General features: G+C 38.4%; 1 protein-coding gene across 1 annotated transcript; it reads right to left on the bottom strand.

Annotated features, from left to right (window-relative positions):
- Positions 1 to 1372: 1372 nt before the first annotated feature.
- LOC135083332 (armadillo repeat-containing protein 6 homolog) lies at positions 1373 to 25732 on the bottom strand. Its single transcript, XM_063978065.1, has 9 exons — positions 25494 to 25732; positions 25177 to 25326; positions 24627 to 24844; positions 23809 to 23965; positions 19788 to 19923; positions 19108 to 19276; positions 13670 to 13763; positions 12547 to 12696; positions 1373 to 2233 (listed from the first exon to the last, which is right to left on the bottom strand). The coding sequence occupies exons 1-9, from the start codon at positions 25608 to 25610 to the stop codon at positions 2015 to 2017; spliced, it is 1410 nt and encodes a 469-aa protein (XP_063834135.1). The 5' UTR covers positions 25611 to 25732; the 3' UTR covers positions 1373 to 2014.

Below are 25732 nucleotides of genomic sequence, written 5' to 3'. Positions count from 1 at the left end.
CAGTTACAAGTAAACGATCTAGTGTCACCTTCACCTTTATAAAAACCTTACAGGTTATAATTTTGGATTATTTTAAATCCACTTGCGACACATCACTCTTTATAATATTGTTAAGATATTTTAAGGAATCTCTGTGAGATTTACAATTGAGATTAATACTGTTAAATTTTGAAGTATTTTCACAAGAATCTAATTCTTGATTAGGCGTATGTAAAAACGACCACGAAGTAGTGTATAAGAAATCCTTATTCCACACGAAATAAGAATGATATTTCCAGTGAAATTCCATTATGTCATTCCTTCTCACTGATATCTTTTTGGAAAACTAATAATTAAGAGTGGATTCGACCAAACAAGAGTAAAATAAATATTAATCGTCAGTTTTGACATATTTCCCATTCTGGAATTGTCAATGTGTCAGTTATACCAGGAGTACCATGAGTTATTCTCGGATAAACGTTTGGTTGAATCGGGCCTTAGTCTGAGAAATATTTCGATCTATACTTAATTTGTGAGCATGGATGTATGTTTGTTACTCCTTCCCGCAAAAACTACTGAAAGAATTTCGATGAAACTTTAATATTATGTAGCTTAGTGGTAGTGGGTATAAAATATGTTTTTGAACATTTGAGCCTATGATGTCAATTTTGTATTTTGATACAATGCCATGACAAATTCACTATGTTTATAATTTACGACATGTCTCTCTTTAATATTAAGATATCGTGGTCGTACTTACATTATTTTAATGTAATTTTAGTAATGTTTCTTATTTTTAAAGTAATTAAGGCCAAAATGGTATGTGTGATAATACTACGAGTATTCCGCACCTTTGATTGTGGTACAAAAGTTGTTTTTCTTTGGTAATTTGTTATTTTAGTTTGTATTAGGATAACGGCTATTCGTTAGTTTTACTCGATTTTAATCGTTATTATGTTGGTATACTTAATTTCAATTTAATATTTCTACATTGCAAAAGGATTATTAGAAATAAATAAATATAAGGTCACATAAATTGTCCTGATTAGAAAAAAGATGTTTCAAATAGTTTCTATCTATAATTTCATAACAAACGTACAGATAGTATTACATTAGTATTGCCACCGAACAAATTACGTAGTTTTAATGTTGCAAGTTAACTAAACATTCAAGCAACACTGTGTACCATTAATGTTTTAATTTTAAAATAATTCAAATATTGAATGTTGAGACTATAATTTTGTGCAAATAATACTTTTGCGACTTGTAGTGTTTTAAATAATAATAAATACAGGATTCAATGTTTCAATGTTATGATTATGTATCTAAATAATTAAAATGTTCTCTAATAATTGTCATAATTCGTCCGCAAATGGATAATTAATGGAAAAAATGATTTAAAAAATGTTTTATTGAAATCAATAAATATTTTTGTAATTAAAATTGAGGTTTTATTTGTTAGAAGCACCGATAATATTTACTTAAAGTATTGAATAAAATTATCACATAGTTTTGTCATTTGCATTCTATACATTTTATTTCATTGAAAGTTGTGTTTGTTAGATTTAAACTTAGTGTGATAGCGATTCAGGAATGTTATAATGTAGAATATAATACATTTAAGTTTTAATTTTAGCCAAAAAAGCCATTTTTAGATTGGGTTTCTTGTGCATTGTGAAAACATTTGAGTATTGAAATTGGCCCAATTGCAACTGCACAAGGTTTTATATGCACATAATTTCGTTGCGGGTCCAATGACAGTTTAACTTTCCCCCGGGACAAACTTGACCTTCACTGGTTGGGTTTTTATTGGCCGTCAAGCTGTAGATCCTGGAGTTTCAGCGGTGGGAATAGTCCCGTAACTGCATAAGGTCTCAGTGTTAAGCTTGACAAGCGACCAGCTTCTAGCCTAGAGAGGCTGTTTGATTTAGGATTGGGGGCAAATTTTATTTGTAAGGTAGGTTTCCCCCACTTTAGACACCCAACAAAATGTGGGTTTACAATTTCCCCGTGCCTCCCTCCTCTTGTCATATTATTAATTATTCTCCATCTGGACCCCTTTCCCCTTCCACTGCTCATCCAATTTAACGTCACACTCAAGATCTCTGAGCGCGGACTTGATATCGAATCCGAAATCTTTAGAGAACCGATCGTAGGCTTCGTTGAGAAGGCTTTCCACTCCCAACTCGTGGAACTTAGGGTTTTGATCGCGACACCTGGCGACCATGTTGCGAATCGCCCAGCAGCCGTTTTTCTGTGAAAAATAAACATGTATGGTAAAAAAACAATGTGAAAGTAAAGGTCATTTATCAAGACAAAACTATCGAGCTCAGATACGATATGGTTGCTGTCATTCTTAAGTAGTTTTAATACAGTGGCATCTTATGTAGTCTGCAACAAATTTTTTTATGCTAGACAAGGCAGGTATTTGACCGCAATCGCACCTGGTGTTAAGTGAGATGCAGTCTAGGATGGTACATATCTGCCCTGTAACTGCCTGTTCACTCTCGCCTTGAAAAGGCCCGGATTATAGTGTTCAGGAAATACAGCAGCAGGCAGCGAATTCCAGTCCCTAGCTGTTCGCATTATAAACGAGTCGTCGAAACGCTTAGTGCGAGCTGGTGGAATGTCTACAATGTAGGGATGGCACGCTAACCTGCGTCTGGTTCCCCGGTTTTTGCTGTCGTCCGTACTAGGAAAGACCACTCCACTCTCCCATAGCATAATACAATATGCGTGTGAGGGAGAGAGTGTGTTCAAGCACTTAATTAGCAGTATTTCACTCACAATTTTAAATTAGCAATTTTTTTCAGTTTCTTCTTGTCTTAGTGTCCTCCAATAGATCAGGGGTGGCCAACTGGTCGACTATTAGTCCAGTCGATCGTGGGAAGGCAAAAAATACTTTAAAAAAAAAACCGGCCAAGTGCGAGTCGGGCTCGCACACCGAGGGTTCCGCCGTACAAACGTAGCGGTTTACAATTTATGACGTATTAAGGCCGGGTAGCAGAGAAAATGGCGAAGATGAGGTTTTCATTTTTCATTTTTGAGGTACTAAACAGTAAAATTAAAGGCTAAGATTTTTATTGGGCATAGTTGAGGATATTTTCTAGGGCTATTAACGGATGGAAACACGATTTGATGAAGTTGACTCGATAGAATATATTCCCAAAGTTACCTCTATTCGTTTTCTATTTATGGTTTTATTTTTAAAATAAGCGATTTGAGATTCCAAATCTTTTACTAAACTAAAGTTCAGAAATAACTTGAGGGCTTTTAACGGATGAAATTTTTATATTGCGTCTTATTTAGTTACTATGTTAAAAAATGTGGAAAAAATCGTCCATGACGGCTTGGACAATCTCAATCAGTCGCGCGGTGGCGCTTACGGAGGACGGACGCGTGTCAGTTTTTTGGCCGTGACAGTTCGCGATTTGTCAATATTTTTGACAATGATGACTTTGATGAGACACAGTATAATAATATCAGTGTTACTGGAGAAAGCTTAAATTTTTGATAATTGAGAATTATCAATTTTGTCTACCTATTGAAATTTAAATCGTTCGCATCCTTTTAAACGAAGACTCTACTCATGATACATAGTACATTCCTCAAATATGAGACAAAACCAATGAGTTAAAATTACATTTTAATAGTACCTACATACAATCGTCTTACACTCTTTAGAAGAGCACCCTGACACAAATAAATAATAAAAAATACTGTCTAAGGTCTGTAGCTAAAGGTCTAAGCTGTAAGATAGAAGAATCTTCTAGCCAAAAAGATGGCAGATGCAGCAGATGTCAACGGATTTAAAACTGGAGTTCATATGACTCCTTGTAGACTTGAGTCTCTAGAGCGTCCCTTCCTCCACCATGCGTAAGAATGTTTCAAAAATACTGTCTAAGTCTGTAGCTAAAGGTCTAAGCTGCAAGATAGAAGAATCTTCTAGCCAAAAAGATGGCAGATACAGCAGATGTCAACGGATTTAAAACTGGAGTTCATGTGACTCCTTGTAGACTTGAGTGTCTAGAGCGTCCCTTCCTCCACCATGCGTAAGAATTTTCACAAAAATACTGTCTAAGGTCTGTAGCTAAAGATCTAAACCGTAAGATAGAAGAATCTTATAGCCAAAAACATGGCAGATGCAGCAGATATCAACGGATTTAAAACTGGAGTTCATGTGTATCCTTGTAGTTTTGAGTCTCTAGAGCAGTGGTTCTTAACCTTTAAGTCATGAGGGACCATTTTACCAAATTTCTGTCTTGTCAGGGACCATCTCATAATCGGTCAAAACCAGTTTGACTGCAAAAATCAGTTAAAAGTGGTTTTGACCAAGGTGTGCAAGTGCACATCGTGGACCACTTGGAATGCCTCCAGGGACCACCAGTGGTCCGCGGATCACCGGTTAAGAACCACTGCTCTAGAGCGTCCCTTTCTCCACCATGCGTAAGAATGTTTCAAAAATACTATCTAAGGTCTGTAGCTAAGGGTCTAAGATGCAAGATAGAAGAATCTTCTAGCCAATAACTTTAAAACTATAATTTGAACGAATTTTGCTATTAGTGGACAAATTTCTGCTCACGATGGACTAATTATCTGCTATACTCTCGACTCTCTAAAGCACAACATTTATAAAAATTTTGCTGCGGTAATGCACTCCAGGGAACCATGTGTGATACTCATTGCTCATAGTGATTTTCGATACAGAGCCCCGTACATACGTTATACATAAATTATGAAAAGAAAACACCCAGACCAATACAAACAAATATGTATGCAATTTTAGTTTGATATTTTTATTTATTAATAAACAAAAAGACTGAACAAAATTGATGCGTGTACTGATTAATGTAATCCCAACAAAAACAATACTTGTCAAAAAAACCAAGTCTCGCAACTCAGTTGTTCTACGGTAAAAAGTTGTGAGATCCATGTAATACCAAGTCCAGGCCAGGAAATCTTTAACGTTTTACATAAATTATTGACTTGGCCATCGCACTAAATAATTTAATTTACACGTGTTTTCATGCGATGGCCAAGTCAACAACTATAATTTAATTTTATTATCCAAGCTCTAAATAATCGCTACTACAAGTAACTGATCATAAAATGTTTTTCCAATCGCTCAAGCTCCCGAGGATCTTGTCGGCCGTTTGGTGTAGTGGTTCAGAACGGACTACTATGCCGAGAGGTCCCGGGTTCGATTCCCGGCCGGGCAGAAATTGAAATGATGAATTTTAATTTCTGTGACGGGTCTGGGTGTGACTATGTATAATATTTATGTATTTAAAAAAAAAGTATATAAGTAGTATATCCGTTAAGCTAGCACCCATAACACAAGCATTAAGTTGCTTACTTTGGGGCTAGCTGGCGCTGTGTGAAATTGTCCAAAGATTTATTTATTTATTATTTATTTATTTATTTATCTACCGATAGGTCGGGTGACGTAATCTTGAAATTCTTTTAGCCGGCGCGGAACTTCCGGAAGGTCGGGTGACGCCACACCTCTTTGAACCGTGTTTACTTTGGCAGTTATATTCTATATTTATTCGATTCTAAAATATATTCCCAAAAATTTTGAAAGTTGTTTTAATTTGTATCACTTGGATATGATTTGTATTAGAAAGTGCTGCGAGTGTGACGCTTGAACGGAAGGAAGTCAACCTAACCTAACCAACTGCGTATTTCTAAACTGCGTATTTCTATACTGTGTAGCCGCGAGAGCTCTTTGGCGCGCTGTCTTCGGCGAAGTATTGCGCGCGCAGATTTTGACAGCGCGAAATACCTACTTTAGCAGAAATACCAAGCCTTAAATCAAATTACTTACTTGATTCCGTTGCGAGTAGTGGCGAATTTCAAAATATGCGGTACGATTATTTTTTATTTATTTATTTTTCCTATATTTGCATTATAGGTAGGTACCTACCTCAGCGTTTTGAATTTTTGCGTTGATTTAGAATTTCTCACAGTTTAGAGGCAATTAGATTTAAGAAGTGTTTGATATGAATTTCAACTTTAATATCTCTACGCGTTAATGTGAAAAAGGGTAGGTAGTAAGTTTATAATTATTAAAAAAATATTTTATGTCATGTAAGCAAAAATAATATTTTAAATTTTATATAACTTCAAATTTATCATTTTCGCAATTTTTCCTTTATCTGTACTATACAGGGTGTTTCAAAAAAACCCCTAATAACTGAAGGGTATTTAATAAACGTCTATAAAGAGTCCCTTGTTAATTTCTTACAGTCATAGCGACATATTCTAATTTCGGGTAAATTTATGTAAAATAAAAATATCGATTATAAAAATTCCCATCACTAATTTGGGTTCATTGTCCTACCAGGAGTGACCAGGAGCAACTTTCTATGTTCACGCCCCCGGCCACGCCTCATTAAAATATTCTGTGCGCCTAGTATTTACTAGGTATTATTATTTAATACCTACGGAGAAAAAAATACACGCACGTCGTTACAAAACAACAAGCATTCAAAATTATGGTTAGGTAGGTACATACCTACAAAAGTGGCTCAAAATGACGTCTTCCTTGCTGCACGCATATTCTTGCCCGTCTTGATATGGCCTGTGTTGCATTTCGCACCATGGTAGGCGTTATTGACACAAACACAGACCTTACACGCTGTTCCATTTCCTCGACGGTATGGCAATCCGTAAAATAAACTTGGTTTTTCACAAAACCCCACAAAAAAAAGTCCAACGGGGTAATATCAGGAGAACGGGCAGGCCAAGGTATCGGACCTCTTCTGCACGCATTTCGTTTGTATTTGGGCGACCACTAGAACCCGATCGATGAAAAGAGCCCGTAGAATGGAGACGTGTCACCATATCATGGAAACACTGATACGACGGAAGCCGTCGCTGGTCAGCCGCCGGTCTACCTTCGATAAACTGTTCCCGATAAAGTTCACGGGCTTGAGTTAAATTTCCATCAGCTCGACCCACACACAACAACATCTCATAATATTCGGAATTAGAAAACATTGCCATTGTAGCAAAACAACACAAAACACAAAGCTTTCGAAAGTAGTTAAACGATAGGAAAACACACCGATCACGCACGAAGCATATGAACGACTAAATCAAAGAAGAGCCGACGGCCGGTGTCGCGATCTTTCGGCGCTTCCGCACAGAGCACAGTGGTGCGAACGGGATCGTGCCACATGCCAAATTTTTGCAACTTCTTATTATGACAATGCAACATTTTAACAATGATTTTAGTACGCTAATTTTTATTTCGCAGGTAAAGGAATGTCGCAATGTCGTTTATGTACCTACTTTGTCTACCAAGTTACGTCTCATTTTAAAATAGAAGAAATGTTAATGAATTCTCAGATTTATTTTCATATCAACATTCTAAAGCGTCCCTTAATAATTTTCACTTTTACAAAAGCAGCCTAAGACTGATTTACACGTATTAAGTAGTTAAGTAGGTAACTAAATTTTAACTTAATTTTAAGTCTATGTCCAAATGTCTCATAATTAGTATGAAACTGCTTATCAAAAGGTGTCAAGTGATAAGCCCCATCCACCAACTTACCCGAAAAATGAAGGTAAAATTTAGTTATCTACTTAACTACATAATACGTGAAAATCATCCTTTAAGACTTAATTTTAAGTGATTAAATTGCATTTAAACGACTTGCAAATTCTAATTTAGTTACCTACTTATTACGTGTAAATCAACCTTAAGGTACTCCTTTGTAAAACTTGATGTGAACGCCTCTGTAGCTACTAATATCTAACTATTCGAATTCCGAACCTTGATGATCTTGTGTGGGAATCGAACCCGCGTTTTCCGCAATCCTGGTGGCTAACCTTTGAGCTACCGAAGCCCCAATAATGGACCGAACTAATCTTTAACCTCCTTATTAATAATATGATAAAACATGCAGCGTTCCATTGTCACTTGATGGTGAGTGACGTAGACAACAACGGGACGCTGCACGTTCTGTCAGCAGTTACAGTCGGCAGCTCGGTTCTAAATAGTACCTTAATTTATTCATTTAAGAAAAACACTACAAATTACAATCACGAAAAGACATTTCATTGCAGACTTGTTAGACAGTATTGTACTAGATAATAATCCTAAACGTGTTTACACGGGAACAATAATTGCATATCTGTTAATAATAAACTTTCCTCCTAAACTTACTGCAACATCAGAAACATGACTGTTCTACAATTAATGTAAAACCAGAATCAGCTAGCCAAATATGCATTCCGAAAACAGATGAGTATGCAATTCAAATAGTTGTGCTTAGACGAAAGCTGATGCCAAGTTTGAATTACATAGATTGCGTTTTTCGTGTAAAGGTCAGTTTTTTTTTTGCTATTTTTGATTTATTTTGTTTGACAAAGAGATAATTACAAAACGATTAAATACATGCCATTAAGTAGGTAGTGGCTAAACTTAAATTTAACAAAACATTGAGTGAATGTGTTCAAACACGCAAAGTAAATAATAGACTCGGCGAGTTAAGGAACAAAGGTCACCTTCTCTTTGACTGAGCCTCAATGTTTACACGTTCTGATATCAGTGCAGTGTCAATAACGCGCACCTACTTAGTATTTCTCCCATACCTTTATTCAGCCGCCTTGTTTAGTTTAAGCATATTAAAGTAATGGCATCCCGTGATTATGTTCTAGCATTACCTTTGTAATAAGTTTACGTTTACAGTAAGAGTTTGCTGAATTAGAATTACATACACAATCTTAAGAGTATTTGTACCACCAAAAGTTTAACATACAAAAGGCATAATGTTTAAAATTATTTGTGTATAAAAAATTATTGTTGGTCCGGAATTAGTACGCAATGCATATTTCGGCCCATTGTGTACCAGGCGCGCAGCGCTGCGCACGAGTTAGCCGTTAGAGTGGGCTCCAGGGCGGGGGGTGGTGTTCCCCCCGAGCCCACTCACTACTGAGGTTGCCAACATTTTCTTTGGGTATTATTTTAATTTTTCATTGATTTTTAAGATTTTAAGTTTAAAAGTACGAGACGATTTTGAAATTTATTAAAGAAAGGTTTATGAGTAAATAAAAGCATATTTTTTAAATGAATAGTTAAACATTTGGCCGCGATCTCACCTGATGGTAAGTTAGTATTACGATATTGTATCATGCATGAATCATGCCTGACTAGTAGACTAGGCATTTATGTGTTTTGAAATAATGATTATGGATGTGAGTAGTTAATGTTTTTTGATTTTCTGTTACGACAAATTTTATCGAATGGAGGGAAAAACTTACACGGAGTTGTACGATACGATGCTGCAGTATGACGTCATGTTCTTCATACCAACTTAAAATTTAATTTTTGGGATATTTGAAAATGTAATAAGGCGCCCCACTCGCCCCCGCGAACGCGCGGGTTTAAAAGGTGCCAACCGTTACTATGCAAATGTGCAAACTCAAAACAAGCCACCAAAAAAAATTCTAAGTTAAAATGTTTACAATCACTGTCTATTAGGGTTTCGTAAAAGAAACTGAAAACCCAAAATGCTTAAGCTCAAGCACTGATGTTTCCCTAGTACTTTTGCTTCCACGTTGGCCTTTCTTTGAGCGCTTGCCTTACTAAATAAAATGTTTGTCAAAATGTACGTTTTTTGTTGTTGTTATTATTATTATTTTAGAATTGTTTTAAATTCTCAGCATTTTTTTAAATGCCGCTATTAATGTTATTATTATTGGCAAATTATTACAAAATAATAATAATGGTACAGATGCGCTCACATCAACCTTTTGCTGCTTAAATAAGACCCATTTTGCAAGGATTTTGTAAAATATGATGTGAACGCCTCTGTATCCAATGACTACTCAACAAATTGTTAAAATAAAAAAATGAAATAAAACTAAGGCCTCATTTACGGAGACGCCGGGCATCTTACGCTGTGCGACCAACTGATTTCAAACATTGGCATTGTGTGTGCATGAGTGCTTTTACGGAAAAGCGATTTAAGACGCGTATTCTTGAAATGGAACGTTATTTGCAGCCGAATCCTGCGGATGGCTTCGATGCGTCTCACACGGCGTTTATTGTTGCGGCATGCGTGGCAATACTCGCTGAAGGATTCACCGCGGGAAGAGAGGTTGGCACACCACTTCACCCGACTCGCATCAATATTTTTTGTGTTTATCATGCGCTGCGGCTCCGTAATTATGAGGCCTTATTGGTGCTTATGGTGAACTTACAAACGGGTTACTAAATGCTTATTTTTATACGGAACACAATTCAATCTTACTCCTGGTGGTACCAGGAAAGGTACTAGGAGTAAGCTAAAGAGGGGCGGAAAGATGGGCGGAAATGCAATTTCAAAGATTAAATAATAACAGAATTCGACTAAAGGTACGGTAACGTAACCTACCTGGAATTTCACGGATTTTTTTATTTTTTTTCTGTTGTCTAAGAATGTTTGAAAACTATCATTAGTAGTGATGTTGCTATCGGAAAAAGTTATTTACTTACGATTTTTTTTCCATCAAGTGGCCTGGTTTCGATAGATGAAGTTTTCACAAAATTTTTCAAATGTACGTACACATGTAAAGTGTTAGTGAGTACCTATTTAAAATGTTTATTTAACGAACAAACATGCTTTGAACACATCGATAAAGGAAGTAGGCAAAAAATGCGGCTAATTGACATTCTGAAAAATACAAAGTCTATGATTTGCGTTCGATGAACCCCGCTGCAGCTGATCGAAAGTGAGGGAATTCATATCGATATTTTTGGAAACTTTCGATGTACGTTATTTCCAAAACCGTTCAAGATATGACAATAGGAACAACGGCTTCTATTTCAGATTGTTTCAGTTTCTGTGCCCTTTCAGGCTTTAGGGGGTATTTTGAAACACCCTGTATAACGTTGCTTCGTGCCGAATTTCAAGATTCTGAGTTCACAGGAAGTACCTTGTAGGTTTTGATTCCCTAGCGTGTGACGGAAATTCGTCTAAGGTGTCGGTATAAACTGCTGTATCTTTTGATCGCGTTAACTTAGAAGTTTGATTTTTTTACTTCTTAAAGGGACAATAGATCTAGGTATTTGGTATAAATTTCAATTTGATACCTTTATTCGTTCGTGAGAAATAAGGTAGTAAGTTTCATTTTATTAAAATATTTTTATTATATTATACAGGGTGTTAGGTAAATGGGTATATGAGCCGACACTAGCCCATGTTAAAATATGCATATAAATGGTATGGTGAAGTCAGAAAATTGATATCATCATTTTAATTATTTTAATTTTTATACAAATCTGATTTTATAAATTTGATTTTGTATGAAAATTAAAAAAATTAAAGTGATGATATCAAATTTCTGACTTCACCATACCATTTATATGCTCATGTTAACATGGGCTAGTGTCGGCTCATATACCCATTTACCTAACACCCTGTATAACTAAAAAAATGTAATTTTCGCAATTTTTCCTATATTTGCATTATATGACAATGCTTTATGCCAAATTTCAAGATTCTGAGTTTACGGGAAGTATCCTGTAGGTTTTGATTCCTTTGCGAGTGTCGAAAATTTGTTGAAAATATCGACATAATCGGCTGTATCTTTTGATTGGCTTGGCTTAGAAGTTTGATATTTTCACAGCTTAAAGGGACAATAGACCTGAGTATTTCATGTGAATTTCAGCTTGATACGTTCACGCGTTCTTGAGATAAAGGGTCTTGACAGACGGACGGACGGACAACAAAGTGATCCTATAAGGGTTCCGTTTTTTCCTTTTGAGGTACGGAACCCTAAAAATGCAAAATAAGGCAGGTATTTGACCACAATCGCACCTGATGTTAAGTGGGATGCAGTCTAGGATGGTCATATCTGCCCTGTATGTGCCTATTCACTCTCGCTTTGAAACTACATGAGACTACATGATTGTATACTAAACTATGCTGTTTCATTTAAGATTTCAAGAAGTATGTAAGTGGTAGATCACCCAGGGTTTCGTTAGTACACAGTAGATCTTATGTCTAATCAAGTTGGCCACCCCTGCAATAGATCAAGAGTTTACAATGAAAGTAATATCACAGAAGTACTACGTACAGAAGTTTTACTTCGCGAAGGTATTTAAAAAAATGTATGCTCAATGTCATTAACAATATGGTGTAATTTAGCCTGTCTCAAGAGTCAAGCACCATTTTGTTGACAAACGTCAGTGATCGGCACTGCGCCGAAGCTATAGGGCTGACTTCGGTAAAATGATGTGACGTGAGGTGCCAAACTGCGGAAAATGGCGGAGGAAATACATGATTTAGCATGAATTATCATGAATAATATTAACTACTTATTTACCTCTCAGTGTCTTGAGGCAACTTAAAAAAGTACATTCTGTGTTTTTATTATTATTTAGGCAGTTAAATACTGCACAGTATTTAGTACACCATTTTCTTTATTTTCTTCCATCATACACAAGAATACGCGTGCGCGAGTCAATGTTCGCTCGTATGTGAGGCCTTGTCGAATAGTATCCTGTAGGTGGGCCATCGTGCGTGTTTTGTTTTCGATTTAAACTCGCGGAGATGAACAGGCCTGGTAATATACCTGCACGCTAGCATCAGTGGGGTGATTCTTTATGGCTTCTATCATGACTTCTGGGGCGCCGCTATCGAAGAATTGTTGACTGTGCGACGGCTCGCGTAACGTTAGCGCGGATATGCACTTTAGTATTAACGCCGCTGCGGTGGGATTGCTCTGTGAATAATAATAAATAAATAATAAAATTCTTTATTGAATAACTTGTTTGACAGTTTAAACTCTAGGCTAATCTTATGCTACAAAAGGTAAAATTATACATGTGCCTGAACTAGGAAATTTTTTCCTGTATCTCAGGCGAAATAAAGGCTTAACGATACTTATCTTTATCTAACTATCATTAGCAAAATACCATAACAAATAAAATAACAATAATAACTAAATGACACGGCGAATGTACTGCATAGGTTCATCAGAAATGATGTAGGATTCTAATGGTGAAATAAGTTTTCAAATCGGTTCAGTAGTTTGAAAAATTTATTTAAGCGGTTTTAGCGCTATAAAGCGATTTTCTCCAGACAATCCAAGGAGAAGACAGTTGCTTAATAAAAATGTGAGGGTAGTTTGATCGGGTATAAATTAGAATAATATTTGTTTTCTCCTCAAAATTAAAAAAAAGTGCTATCGAACTTTCGATTAAAGTGCGTAATTTGATCCCCGTCGTCGAATGGCCGTTGGGGCAGAAAAGTTCTCGAGTGGCGACCACAGGCTGGAAGACGTAGCGTGGGCAGGCCTCCTACTAGGTGGACCGACGATCTGGTGAAGGTCGCGGGAAGAGCCTGGATGCGGGCAGCGCAGGACCGTTCATTGTGGAAAACCTTGGGGGAGGCCTTTGTCCAGCAGTGGACGTCATTTGAAACGACGACGTCGAATGTTCAAAGTTGCAGTCTTAAGCTGAGTTGCATCACTTTAACTTTAATCGTAACTTAACCTTCACTATAACCGGTGTTTTTGAATGGAGTTTGACAGACTTTTGACGTTTGTTTAAGTTAAAGTAAGATGGTGCAACCCAGCCTTAGCTGCTATTTCGTTCGTTTGTTTCAGCCAAATGACGTCCACTGCTGGACAAAGGCAAGGATGCTTACTTAATTAGTAATTACTTAGCTGTCATTTAACTTTTAATTAAACTTACCGAATGCCTATTCAGCAACGTGACAAGTATGGGAGCAATGCCGGCCTTCATTAGTTGTCTCTTGACCTCGTCGTTGCCCGCCAACGCCGTTATTCTGGAACAAATAAGGTTTATTTTAGCAAAAGAGATATCTATGTAATAACATCTATCTATATTTCTTCTTATCGTGTCGACAACAAACCTACACAGTGTCAGCCCAAAACTCCGCCACAAGAGTGGCGTTGTCAATCTAGATCTAGACTTAGCAATGATCAATGGATATTGTTTAGAGCAGCGGTTCCCAAACTTATTTTGTTTACTGCCCACTTTGAGAATATATTCTTTTCAGCGCCCCCATTTGTAGTCGAGAGTCGAGTGCTCAGTCGGTGTCTAAGAGACCTCCTAGTAAATGACGCCTCCCAAGCCTCTACACAACGTCCCGATTTTTTTTCTGGGTCTCTTACCGCCCCCCTTTAAGCGTGCAGCGCCCACAAGGGGGCGTTATCGCCCACTTTGGGAAAGACTGGTTTAGAGCTAGACTGACAATCAATTGAAGCTATGCTTAGTTTGGGACTAGCGGCTCAGTGTAAAATGTCCAAGGATATTTATTATTATTATTATTTATTATTACTTTATGTATTAATCTTCAATAGTTAGCTCATGTACAAACTCAAGAACTTATAATCCTATGTAACTGCATTTCCTGAGTAGAAATATTTAGAAAATATAAATCTAGGGTATTAATAATTCGTCAAGCGTAATATCTGCATTCTGCATAGCTACGAAATTAATCGATAATCCCCCTAAACAGTAGATCCAAATAAAAATAGGTCACTTTATGATTCCCAGCGCAAAACTTGATTACAAACGAATTTGTCATGGTAACCGTGTACTGGGATATTTGATCAATATTTCTTCGTTGCCTCACACACTTTCTTTCAAACACCTAGTTCTGCTACCGACTTGAGTTAAAGTGTAAAAATCAAAATGACGACAGCAGAAAATGGCGACTATCTATCATTCGGCGACAGAAACTTTGGACTCGGCACAGTTTTGAACTGGCATGACCACAACCAACGCGTCTTAAAAGGTGACATCATCGGTATCACCGATGAAAACACTTCCATCACCAAGAATAGCATCATCAAAGTCAACCAAACTTCTTGCAACGACTTCAGTGATAGCACAGACCAATTGAAGCACCGGGCCAGACACATCAATTACTGGAAGGCAGAATTGGAAAGAGCTACACGTGATATCGATGCCGAAATAGCAATTCTGGAAGCTCAAAGGCAGCAAGTGAAGAATGCTATGGATATTTTAACTATCCCTGAGTATATAACTGAGGAATGTCTAGATTTGAGACGGTTGAGGATGCAATCAGACCTCATTTACGATGAGCCACAAGAGGAATTATTCACGGAGTCAGCGTTGATAGAAAATGTCAAGAGATTACACAGAGAAATGTTAAGGGATATACAGAATCAAATGGAGATGAATGTAGCGGCGAAAAATGCGTTGGAACGGGATTGGAGCGACAAGTACTTGGCTTTCAAATACGAAAGCGAGAACGTTGATTTGGAAACGAAATCTGATAACGTTAAAGATATCGCTGGAGCTACGAGACTGTCGGAAGGACAGTCTAATGTGCAGTCCTGGGAACAGTACACGGTTAACGCGTTGACCCAGTTTAAACATGCTATTGATAGGTCCAAAGAATTAAGAGCCAAAGTTGAGGCAGTATTGATTAACACTGCTAGGGACTTGCGCACACAAGACATAAAAGTTAACAAGGCCTTGAGCGAAAGGATAGCTAAGACGGAGCAGGTAAAGATAGAACTGGAGAATCAGCTGAAATTGACACTGGAGAAGATTGTCGAAACGGAGAACATTCTAGAAACGCTCCACGAGGAAATGCTGAAGGTATCGCAGAGGCTACAAGTGGCACAAACGAGATTGAACACAAAGAACTGTAGACCCAAAGTCGAAAACTGCAGGGAGGGGTCGTTGATAGGTCTGCTTGAAGAAGTCAGGGATTTGAATGATAGCATGAGTCTGCTGCAGAAAAGGTCTTTGGAGACGGAGAAACTGAGGGCAGATCTGATCCACGAGAGATCCTTGATTGAGAATGAGATAATAGTGAAGAAAAAGACGTTGCATTTGGACAACGAAAGATGCCTGTTTCTGAGGTCGCATTTTCAATCGGCGGAAAAATTGTGTGGTTACTAAAATTCATAAAATTCATTTATTTTTGCAAATAGGCTTTTAAAAAGCACTATTACACGTCCCAATATTAACCCTACCACTGCTTCGGGACAATAAATGGGCCAGTGCTGAGAAGAAGCAGCGCAAGAAACCAGAAGTTGTACTAGTATTAATTTATGTTTCTAAATTCATTGAACTTCACTTTAGTAAGATTATACTTACTGCGTACTTAAATATTGATTATCTTGTAGTAGGTATTGTATTTATCAATAAATCTATAATCATAAGTGTGTTATAATAAAAACATGATCACGAAAACACAATATCAGTAATATTAATCATGTGTGTGTGTGTGTATGTAGATTTAAAAAGCAATTTATAATAATACTAGCTGACCCGGCGAACTTTGTTCCGCCTTAATGGCAATCAATAACGGGATAAAAAGTATCCTATGTCCTTCTCCTGGCTCTAAACTACCTCCCTGACAATTTTCAGCTAAATCGGTTCAGCCGTTCTTGAGTTATAAGTGGAGTAACTAACACGACTTTCTTTTATATAATAGACAATAAAATTTTGTACCCAAGTTAATGCAGTATTCTTTAGTATTTTGAAAAAAATCTAGTCATAGCAAAAAATATAATTCAATGAGGGTTATCGGATCTAAAGGTTTTACAGTAACTTAAGCAACTTTGGATTCGATGTAAAACGCTCCATTGATTAACCCTAACCACTTAGCTGTCAAATTGTTCTTTCCTACTGAGGAAATTGCCAGTGTCAGTTATTGCAAAAATGGCAGCAAGTTCAAACCTCGCGCTGTTTTTGGGACACCCTATATTAAGTATAGTGCACTTACAGTTTGCTAGCTTGAACGATGACCAGCACACAATCAAAATTGGCAGCCAAGATGGCGAACAGAGCCTCGTCTGCGCCCGCGTCGGCAGCCATCTTGCACAGTTCGTGACGCACCAGGAGAGCCGCCATTGTTAACATCGTTTCTGACACCACTGGTGGGGGCTCCGAGGGCTATTTCGGACCGCTTACATCAACATTTCTCCGCTACGAACCGCTCTCATATCCGCTTCGCACAAGTCACTTCTCCGCTTCTATCCGCTAGAATTCTCACTTCTCCGCTCCTCTCAGCGACTCACAGATCACATCTCCGCTCCTCTCCGCTAGACAGCACACTTCTCCGCTCATCTCCGCTGGAAACAGCTCAATTCTCCGCTCCTCTCCGCTAGAAATTACGCTTCTCCGCTAGACACAGCCTTCGCGCACAGTTCGTGACGCACCAGGAGAGCCGCCATCGTCAACATCGTCTCTGACACCACTGGTGGGGGCTCCGAGGGCTATTTCGGACCGCTTACATCAATATTTCTCCGCTACGAACCGCTCTCATATCCGCTTCGCACAAGTCATATTATCTCCGCTCTCTCGTCTCCTCTCCACTACGCACCGATCATTTCTCCGCTTCTATCCGCTATAAATATCACTTATCCGCTCCTCTCCGCTACGCACAGATCACATCTCCGCTCCTCTCCGCTAGACAGCACACTTCTCCGCTCATCTCCGCTGGAAACAGCTCAATTCTCCGCTCCTCTCCGCTAGACACAGCCTTCGCGCACAGTTCGTGACGCACCAGGAGAGCCGCCATCGTCAACATCGTCTCTGACACCACTGGTGGGGGCTCCGAGGGCTGTTTCGGACCGCTTACATCAATATTTCTCCGCTACGAACCGCTCTCATATCCGCTTCGCACAAGTCATATCTCCGTTCTCTCGTCTTCTCTCCACTACGGACAGAACACTTCTCCGTTCATCTCCGCTGGAAACAGCTCAATTTTCCGCTAGACAGCACACTTCTCCGCTCATCTCCGCTGGAAACAGCTCAATTCTCCGCTACTCTCCGCTAGAAATTACACTTCTCCGCTCCTCTCCGCTAGACACAGCTTTCATCTCCGCTAGACCAGCTAATTTCTCCGCTCCTATCGGCTAGAAATCTCACTTCTCCGCTCAACTCCGCTAGATACAGCTCCCTTCTCCGCTACGGTGGAACCTAAGTATAGATCAGCTTGCTCTGGAACCCAAAGTATAATAAACTACTCACAGCTTGCTAGCTTGAACGATGACCAGCACACAATCAAAATTGGCAGCCAAGATGGCGAACAGAGCCTCGTCTGCGCCCGCGTCGGCAGCCATCGCGCACAAAATCAAAAATCAAAAATATTTATTCAGTTTAGACCACAAGTGGCACTTATGAACGTCAATAGAAAATAATAAAAAAAGAAAAGGTAGCCCTTATGGGGCACTTTACATGTCTCCTTATCTTTTGGGCCCTACCAGCGCTTCGAGACAAACATTTGGCAAGTGCTGAGAAGAAACGCCGGAACAAACTCAGTTCGTGACGCACCAGGAGAGCCGCCATCGTCAACATCGTCTCTGACACCACTGCTGGGGGCTCCGAGGGCTATTTCGGACCGCTTACATCTACATTTCTCCGCTACGAACCGCTCTCATATCCGCTTCGCACAAGTCACTTCTCCGCTTCTATCCGCTATAAATCTCACTTATCCGCTCCTCTCCGCTACGCACAGATAACATCTCCGCTCCTCTCCGCTAGACAGCACACTTCTCCGCTCATCTCCGCTGGAAACAGCTCAATTCTCCGCTCCTCTCCGCTAGACACAGCCATCGCGCACAGTTCGTGACGCACCAGGAGAGCCGCCATTGTTAACATCGTCTCTGACACCACTGGTGGGGGCTCCGAGGGCTATTACGAACCGCTCTCATATCCGCTTCGCACAAGTCATATCTCCGCTCTCTCGTCTTCTCTCCACTACTATCACTTCTCCGCTTCTATCCGCTAGACAGCACACTTCTCCGCTAATCTCCACTGGAAACAGCTCAATTCTCCGCTCCTCTCCGCTAGAAAACGCACTAATCCGCTAGACACAGCTCTCTTCTCCGCTACTCACAGGTCAAATCTCTCTCCTATCCGCTAGACAGCACACTTCTCCGCTAATCTCCGCTGGAAACAGCTCAATTCTCCGCTACTCTCCGCTAGAAATCACATTTCTCCGCTACTGTCCGCTAGACACAGCTTTCATCTCCGCTAGACCAGCTAATTTCTCCGCTCCTATCGGCTGGAAATCTCACTTCTCCGCTCGTCTCCGCTAGACACAGCTCCCTTCTCCGCTACGGTGGAACCTAAGTATAGATCAGCTTGCTCTGGAACCCTAAGTATAATAAACTACTCACAGTTTGCTAGCTTGAACGATGACCAGCACACAATCAAAGTTGGCAGCCAAGATGGCGAACAGAGCCTCGTCTGCGCCCGCGTCGGCAGCCATCGCGCACAGTTCGTGACGCACCAGGAGAGCCGCCATCGTCAACATCGTTTCTGACACCACTGGTGGGACGGGGTGCTCTGAAAACGTCATATTATGTCAATGTCACCACTCCCGTGCCGCTTCCATACTCCAAGCACTGAAGTGCTAGCCTTAGGGCATTGGTTCCCAAACTTATTTGAAACGAGTCCTCTCTCGACCATACAAAAAAATCCGCCCCAACAGTCAAGATTATTAATATTGGTCGTATCGAGCAGTCTGGAATGCATTCTCTCCGCGGTCGCAGGTTTTTTATACTTAAGTACACAGACGGCCCGCGCCCCCCACTTTGGGAACCAATGCCTTAGTCCATTAATTATATGAGGTAATCTTGGTGATTTTTGGACACCCTTAATGAGATATAGTGAGATTTCGCTATACCCCCTTCCCCTAATATCACGTGAGTGAGATTGTTCCCTTTCTCCGATGTAAGATTGGGTGAGAATCAGCATGATCAGTACAAAAGTATGTTATTTATATTTAAAATAGTAAAATCAGCCTTTAAATCTCCAATAAATCACATTTAGTTCAATTTATTATGTAAAGTAATACCTTTAAGGAACTGTGTGAGTGGGTCTAGTAGTTTGGCGCCCAACTCTTTGGCGTGCTCATGAGCTTTGCCAAATTCGACTCTGACATCATCATCCAAGGTGAATTTTCGTATGACTGACATAGCTTCACTTACAACCTAAAAAGAAGTTGCAATTAGGCGATTATCACACTTTACCGCGCTCCGCCGCGGTACGCGGGACGACCTATTTAATCATTATATGCAAGTACCTCAGTTTGTATAGAAAACACGCGCGGCACAACCATAGCTGGGCATTAACTCGTTAATCCGTTAATCGTTAATTAACGAAGTTAACATTTCTATTAACGGATTAACTTTTAAGTTAACTTTAAAAATTGTTAACGGACTCGTTAACTTCCGTTAAAGTATCCTAAGTCCGTTAATCGTTAATCCAGTACCTACTATTTATCAAAAAGATACAGCAGGCACGCTGAAAAACGCGTTCTGACAAGTACGTTCGGGCTTCCAGAACTTCCAGAACCCAAAGCAATAGTTTTTGTAATCAGATCACTAACGAACCGATTAAGCTGTATGGTATACTTATGTAAGTACGATGACAATGCAATGTTATTGTTGACGATGGCCACCTAGAGTAGGTACAACTTAGCTAGATTTAAATATTATTAATTAAAATGGCTACTTATGAAACTAATTTACTATCTTATTAGATTTTCCTTTCATTTGTATGAATATGTAACTGATGGTGCCTGAATGTAGGCTATACAGGGTCCTTCTAAACTAGCTACATTCCGTTTAATGGGGGCATCTATACGGTACACTGAACAAGTTCACCAAATTTTCAGTAGGTATGTGTTTTATAATGATTTTACAAAGTTACATTTTCTGGCAAAAATAAAAATTCATTGCGTCTTACATAATGGAACATGCTGTAACGTTTACTCACACAACAAAGCTGTAGTGTATTCATTCTGCACAGGAACACGAGACACAACACACACAACGATCACTACCACTGCACACTTTTTTGTTGTTTACACTCACGTCATAACAACTCACAGGCCTCACAGCAGTCGTCACAGCTGATAGCCGATTAGCTGATCAACTGATTGGGCGAGCTATCACTTCAATGTTGCAGGCCTACTCTCATATCGTTGTCTATCCTTATTATCTTATGTTGATCACAGTAAAATGGATTCACGATACCATCGAAAAATCAACCAGCAAAGGCCATGATTTTTAAGGCGCGTCTTAGTAAATTTATTTGCATTTGTGCACCTGTGCGTCATAGTTCACTTCACGAGCACTACAAAACGCACCTTCACTCAAGAAAGCTAGTCAAAAACTGAATTAAATCATAGCGCACGCGCCGACAAATGCCGACAAGCCGCACGCCCTTTGTTGACACAAAGACGCCGACGCCGCCAAAGCAAGAGCCGAAAAGTTGGTACAGTCGACAAAAAATAAACTTATTTATTTCTTATTTTATATGCTTGCTTTCGATTTCAATTGATTCGAATCTAAATTGTGGTGTTGAGTATTTCATGGTAAAATATCCTATAACAGATAATAATTAAAAATTAATCAAACTTATTGTTTTGTGAAGGTAATTCAATGGCCTAGTCAATTTATGTAGAAACATTAAATTAGACTATTGAAGCAAATAAACCTCTTCAATTTGTTTGTATTGATATTCCAATTATCCTAAATCAAAGTCCATTCTTAAATTAATCGTTAATATCATCATTTCTATTACAATAGAAAAGTAGATGAGGTAGGTAGGTACCTAATTAGTTAAATAAAATTTCCGAATCATTTCCGTTCCAACTTGGTATTTATTTATGACCTATCTTATGTACCTATGATTTAACAATAAACACAATTTTAATAATTTGAATAGTAAAAAAAGTTTGTTGCATTTCTTAATTTTATTTTGGTGACTGTACATTGCGCTAGCCGGCGGCCGGCGGCACGTGTCTAATGGCGGCGACAAGTTCGTTTGCTGCGCCGGCTAGTGTTGTACGATACGACACTCGAGTCTTGGAATCTTACTTATTAAAAGTTTGAAGAAAATAAAATAGCAATGAATAAGGACTGTGGGTTTATTATTTTATTGGACCGTTTTAATTTTTTGATTAAGAAAATCGTCAGTCTTTAGATGGATACTTAGTCTTCTGATTCGATTATTTGCGTTTAATGCAATTTGATTGATATTACATTTGTATTGTGAGATTTATTTTATTTTCAATCAGGATATAACAAATCACTCATTATTGCCTATTAGTATACACCAACTCAAGTTCATGTCATGTATCAGTCTAGCTCAAAGAACTTAAAATACTCGAAAGGACTCGGAAGGCTCAATTATTCATGTGAAGTCTTAAAAATAAACTCAAGTCTCGAAACAAAGACTTTTAAGACTCGAGGTTCTTACTTACAACACTAGCGCGGTCAACTTTTTTTGCTTCGTTTCGTTGCTACGTTTGAAATAAAAGATTTTTGCAAGCGCAGAGGTATTTTAACGAATTTTTGAATAAACATCATTCCATTAAGGCCACTAAATAAGTACTTACCTACATAAGATTTTTTTTATGTTACCAAAATAAATAAATTTTAATTTTCTCCTTAATTTAATCCTTAAATAACTAGTAAACTTACGTATATAGCTTGGGATCTATTTTTTATTAACTAAATATGTATGAATGTTTAATAACCTATGAGTATATTTACATCGTAATAATAATATGTACACTGTTATTGACCATTATGTCAAACTTACACTGTGTGTATGTGTTTTTGGATCATTAAATAATAAGAAGCGAATTTGGGTGCGCGCGTAGGTAATATTATTATCGCGCGCCTAGAACATTCCAAGCTAGCCGTTAGCAATGCGGCCCGCTGATTGGCCGGAGGCCTCTATCCTTTTATGGTCAGAAGCTTCTAGCGGCTCACCGCGTCGCACACGCGGGTCACGCGGCCGAGAGCCGCCAGTCGTCTCGTCGTCGAACTCTCGTGATCTGCGAACGTACTTGTGCGCACACCCGGACGCGCCGCATTTTCAATATTCCTACCTAGACTTTTCATTTCATCTTATCACCTACGTTCACCCATCGACCTACATCGCCTACAGTTATGGTACCATTGAACTGGTCTGATGATGGAGTCAGGAGGCGGCCATAGAAACTCCTAAATGAAACGGCGGAATCGCATCGAATTTGGGTTCGTTGGATTTATCTTTTTGAGCAATTTAGTACTAGATGATGTCCAGGGTCCTGATGATGGAGTCAGGAGGTGGCCATAGAAATTCCTAAACGAAACGGAGGAAATTTATCGAGTTTGGGTTTGTTGGATTTGTCTTGTATAATAAAATTATAAAAAACTTTTTTAAAAACAAGCTTTTATTCTGAAATGCAGTTGTACTAAAACGAAAAAAAAAACCGGCCAAGTACGTGTCGGACTCACGCACAAAGGGTTCCGTACCATTGATTAATTATTTTTTTTTAAATTAAAGTTATTTGTATGAAAGATTACGCGGTAATAGGTAAGCGGTTTACGATTTACGAGGTAATAAAAAAAAAACTACTTACTAGATCTCGTTCAAAACAATTTTCGTTGATAGTTTTTATAGTAATGTAACGTTTTAACGTTTAACGAAGTTAATTTTTTTAGTAACGGATTAACGATTAACGAAGTTAACTATTTGATTAACGGTGCCCAGCTATGGGCACAACACACTGACAACGCGTTCGCGCGGGATTTTTTATATGTCGCCACGCGGACCGCGGCGGAGCGCGGTGCTGTGTGATAATCGCCTTAATATTCAAATTGTTACAAAAAATACAAAATGGACTGTATGAAACTATAAATGATAAAATAATGGAAATTAACACCAAAGGTAAAATGGCCACTGCCTATAAAACATAAATATTTATAATGATCTGTGACAAGCTATATGAAGCTCACGGGCGAAGCCGTGGGCAAAAGCTAGTATTTCATAAAAGAACGTCCTAAAATGCTGTGTAAAGAGAGATTATAAAATCTTACCCTTATATTCTTCCGAGCATTGAGCAGCAACTTCAAATTGTCACCGATATTCTTAGCGAACAGTCTCTGTCGATTCATTTCGTGTTTGACACAGCACACACTGGTCCACTTTAGAGCTGATATTAATATGGGTCCATCGTCTATCTTATCCAGTATACTGGAAAGATAAAAAACTTTATTAGAGGGACTTCCCACTGTTTAAATGTCTTGATATGAATAATGTTACCATAGCTAAATTAATTAATATTATTATAAAATAGTGATAATAATATTTTTATAAACAAAGCCGCAATCCTGTCTGTCTGTCCCTATGTATGCTTAGATCTTTAAAACTATACAACGGATTTTGATGCGTGTTTTTTAAACATTGATTTTAAGTATATTTGTACCAAGGTTCTGGAATGGAGCCGCGTACCGGAAAACGCAGCGTGGGACGTCCAACTACAAGGTGGACCGACATCGTAAAGGTAGCAGGGAAGTGCTGGAAGCAGGCCGCTACCAATCGATCAACGTGGAAAGCATTGGGGGAGACCTATGTTCAGCAGTGGACGTCCTATGGCTGAAATGATGATGATATTATTGTACCTGTGCGAAGCAGGGGCGGGTCACTTCTTATCATAATAAAGTAGACATCATAGTCTTTGACATACTTTTTGAAAGCACAACTCTTCCATAGATTTAGTATAGCAATGGGACTATGACATCATCAGGTCAAAAACTGATTGACAACGATTACAAAGGTTTTCTTGTGGTAAAATAGCTCCTATTCCAATTACATAAGATACCATTTATTTAACTTGATGTTTTTATATCCTCACCTTTTAATCAAATCAGCCCCTTTCTCATCCAGCAGGTCAGGCTGTACGTCCATCAGTGCTATTAACGAATTTAACGATGATATAATTATTTTTTCATCCTTTTCATTTGATTTTTGTACGTAACTTTTAAACCGAGACTCAAGTAAACCAGTTAGGATATTGTAGGCACCATCTTTTCCAGCTTTCACTCTGCGTGCTATGTCTTTATTACATTCTACCTAAAAAAAATAATTAAATATGGACACTGAGGTTGCAGTCTAAAGATTTTGGACTACTTAAATAAAAAAAAATCTTTTTCCTGTCAAAAATATTTGTAGTTTGTCGAACCAAATCGTACTACTCATGGAATATTTAACTTTCTTAATCATAATATGTGCATATTATTAATATTAAGCAATACAATAATAGGTGCTATACAAAAATGAGTTTGCTGTTAAGCTGAACACATATTTCTTTTAACTTAGAAGTTGTTTATAACTTTAAAAAAATTTAATGCAATAATAAAACATTAATTACACTTCGGAAAGTTTAATAATCATAAGTTTCTTACCTTCAGGGCTTCTAGTTCTTTCAAAATGGCTTCATCATCAGACTCAATCCGACTGCACAGCTCTTTCAGCTTACTGACAATGCTGGATACTCCTTGGCCGTCCCCTGAGTTGAGAGCAAGGTCTTTGATAATGTTTGATAGATCTATTCCCTGTAAGAAACTAATTTTTTTACATCTAATCATATGAAAAAGCAGAGCCTTCTTGATCACTTTGCGAAGGAGAAACTGTATGAAAATGGCGTTATTAGGAATTAATATCAAGTCTGTACATTATAAGGACTTCAAATATGTGTTTGGGAAGAAAATCTCGCACTTACTTGAGCTTCAAATTGAGCTACAGCTTCTTTTATAGCCTCTTCAGGAGTCATTTCAAATTCGTCTATATTCTCCTGTACTACTTCATCGTACGTCTCCTGAGTTATTACACGAACCATTTTTAATGTATTCTTTAGAATCACGTTAAGGTTTATGGTATTTATTCAGTTAATTACACAGAAATAAATATATTTTCCGCATGCGGTGAAATTTTTTGTTGACTTCTCGCTTGACTCATGAA

Source organism: Ostrinia nubilalis, chromosome 23 (assembly GCF_963855985.1).
Source record: "Ostrinia nubilalis chromosome 23, ilOstNubi1.1, whole genome shotgun sequence".
In the NCBI taxonomy this organism is placed as follows: Eukaryota; Metazoa; Arthropoda; class Insecta; order Lepidoptera; family Crambidae; genus Ostrinia; species Ostrinia nubilalis.
Note: the sequence above shows the minus strand (reverse complement) of the source record. Positions and strands in the feature narration are given on the sequence as shown.

Excerpts from the sequence above, each read along its gene's own strand:
- LOC135083332 (XM_063978065.1), bottom strand. The coding sequence starts at position 25,610 with ATGGTTCGTGTAATAACTCAGGAGACGTACGATGAAGTAGTACAGGAG. Across the intron at positions 23,966-24,626 it reads GGGGCTGATTTGATTAAAAG|TATACTGGATAAGATAGACG; the intron begins GTGAGGATATAA and ends TTATCTTTCCAG. Across the intron at positions 12,697-13,669 it reads CGTTGCTGAATAGGCATTCG|AGCAATCCCACCGCAGCGGC; the intron begins GTAAGTTTAATT and ends TATTATTCACAG.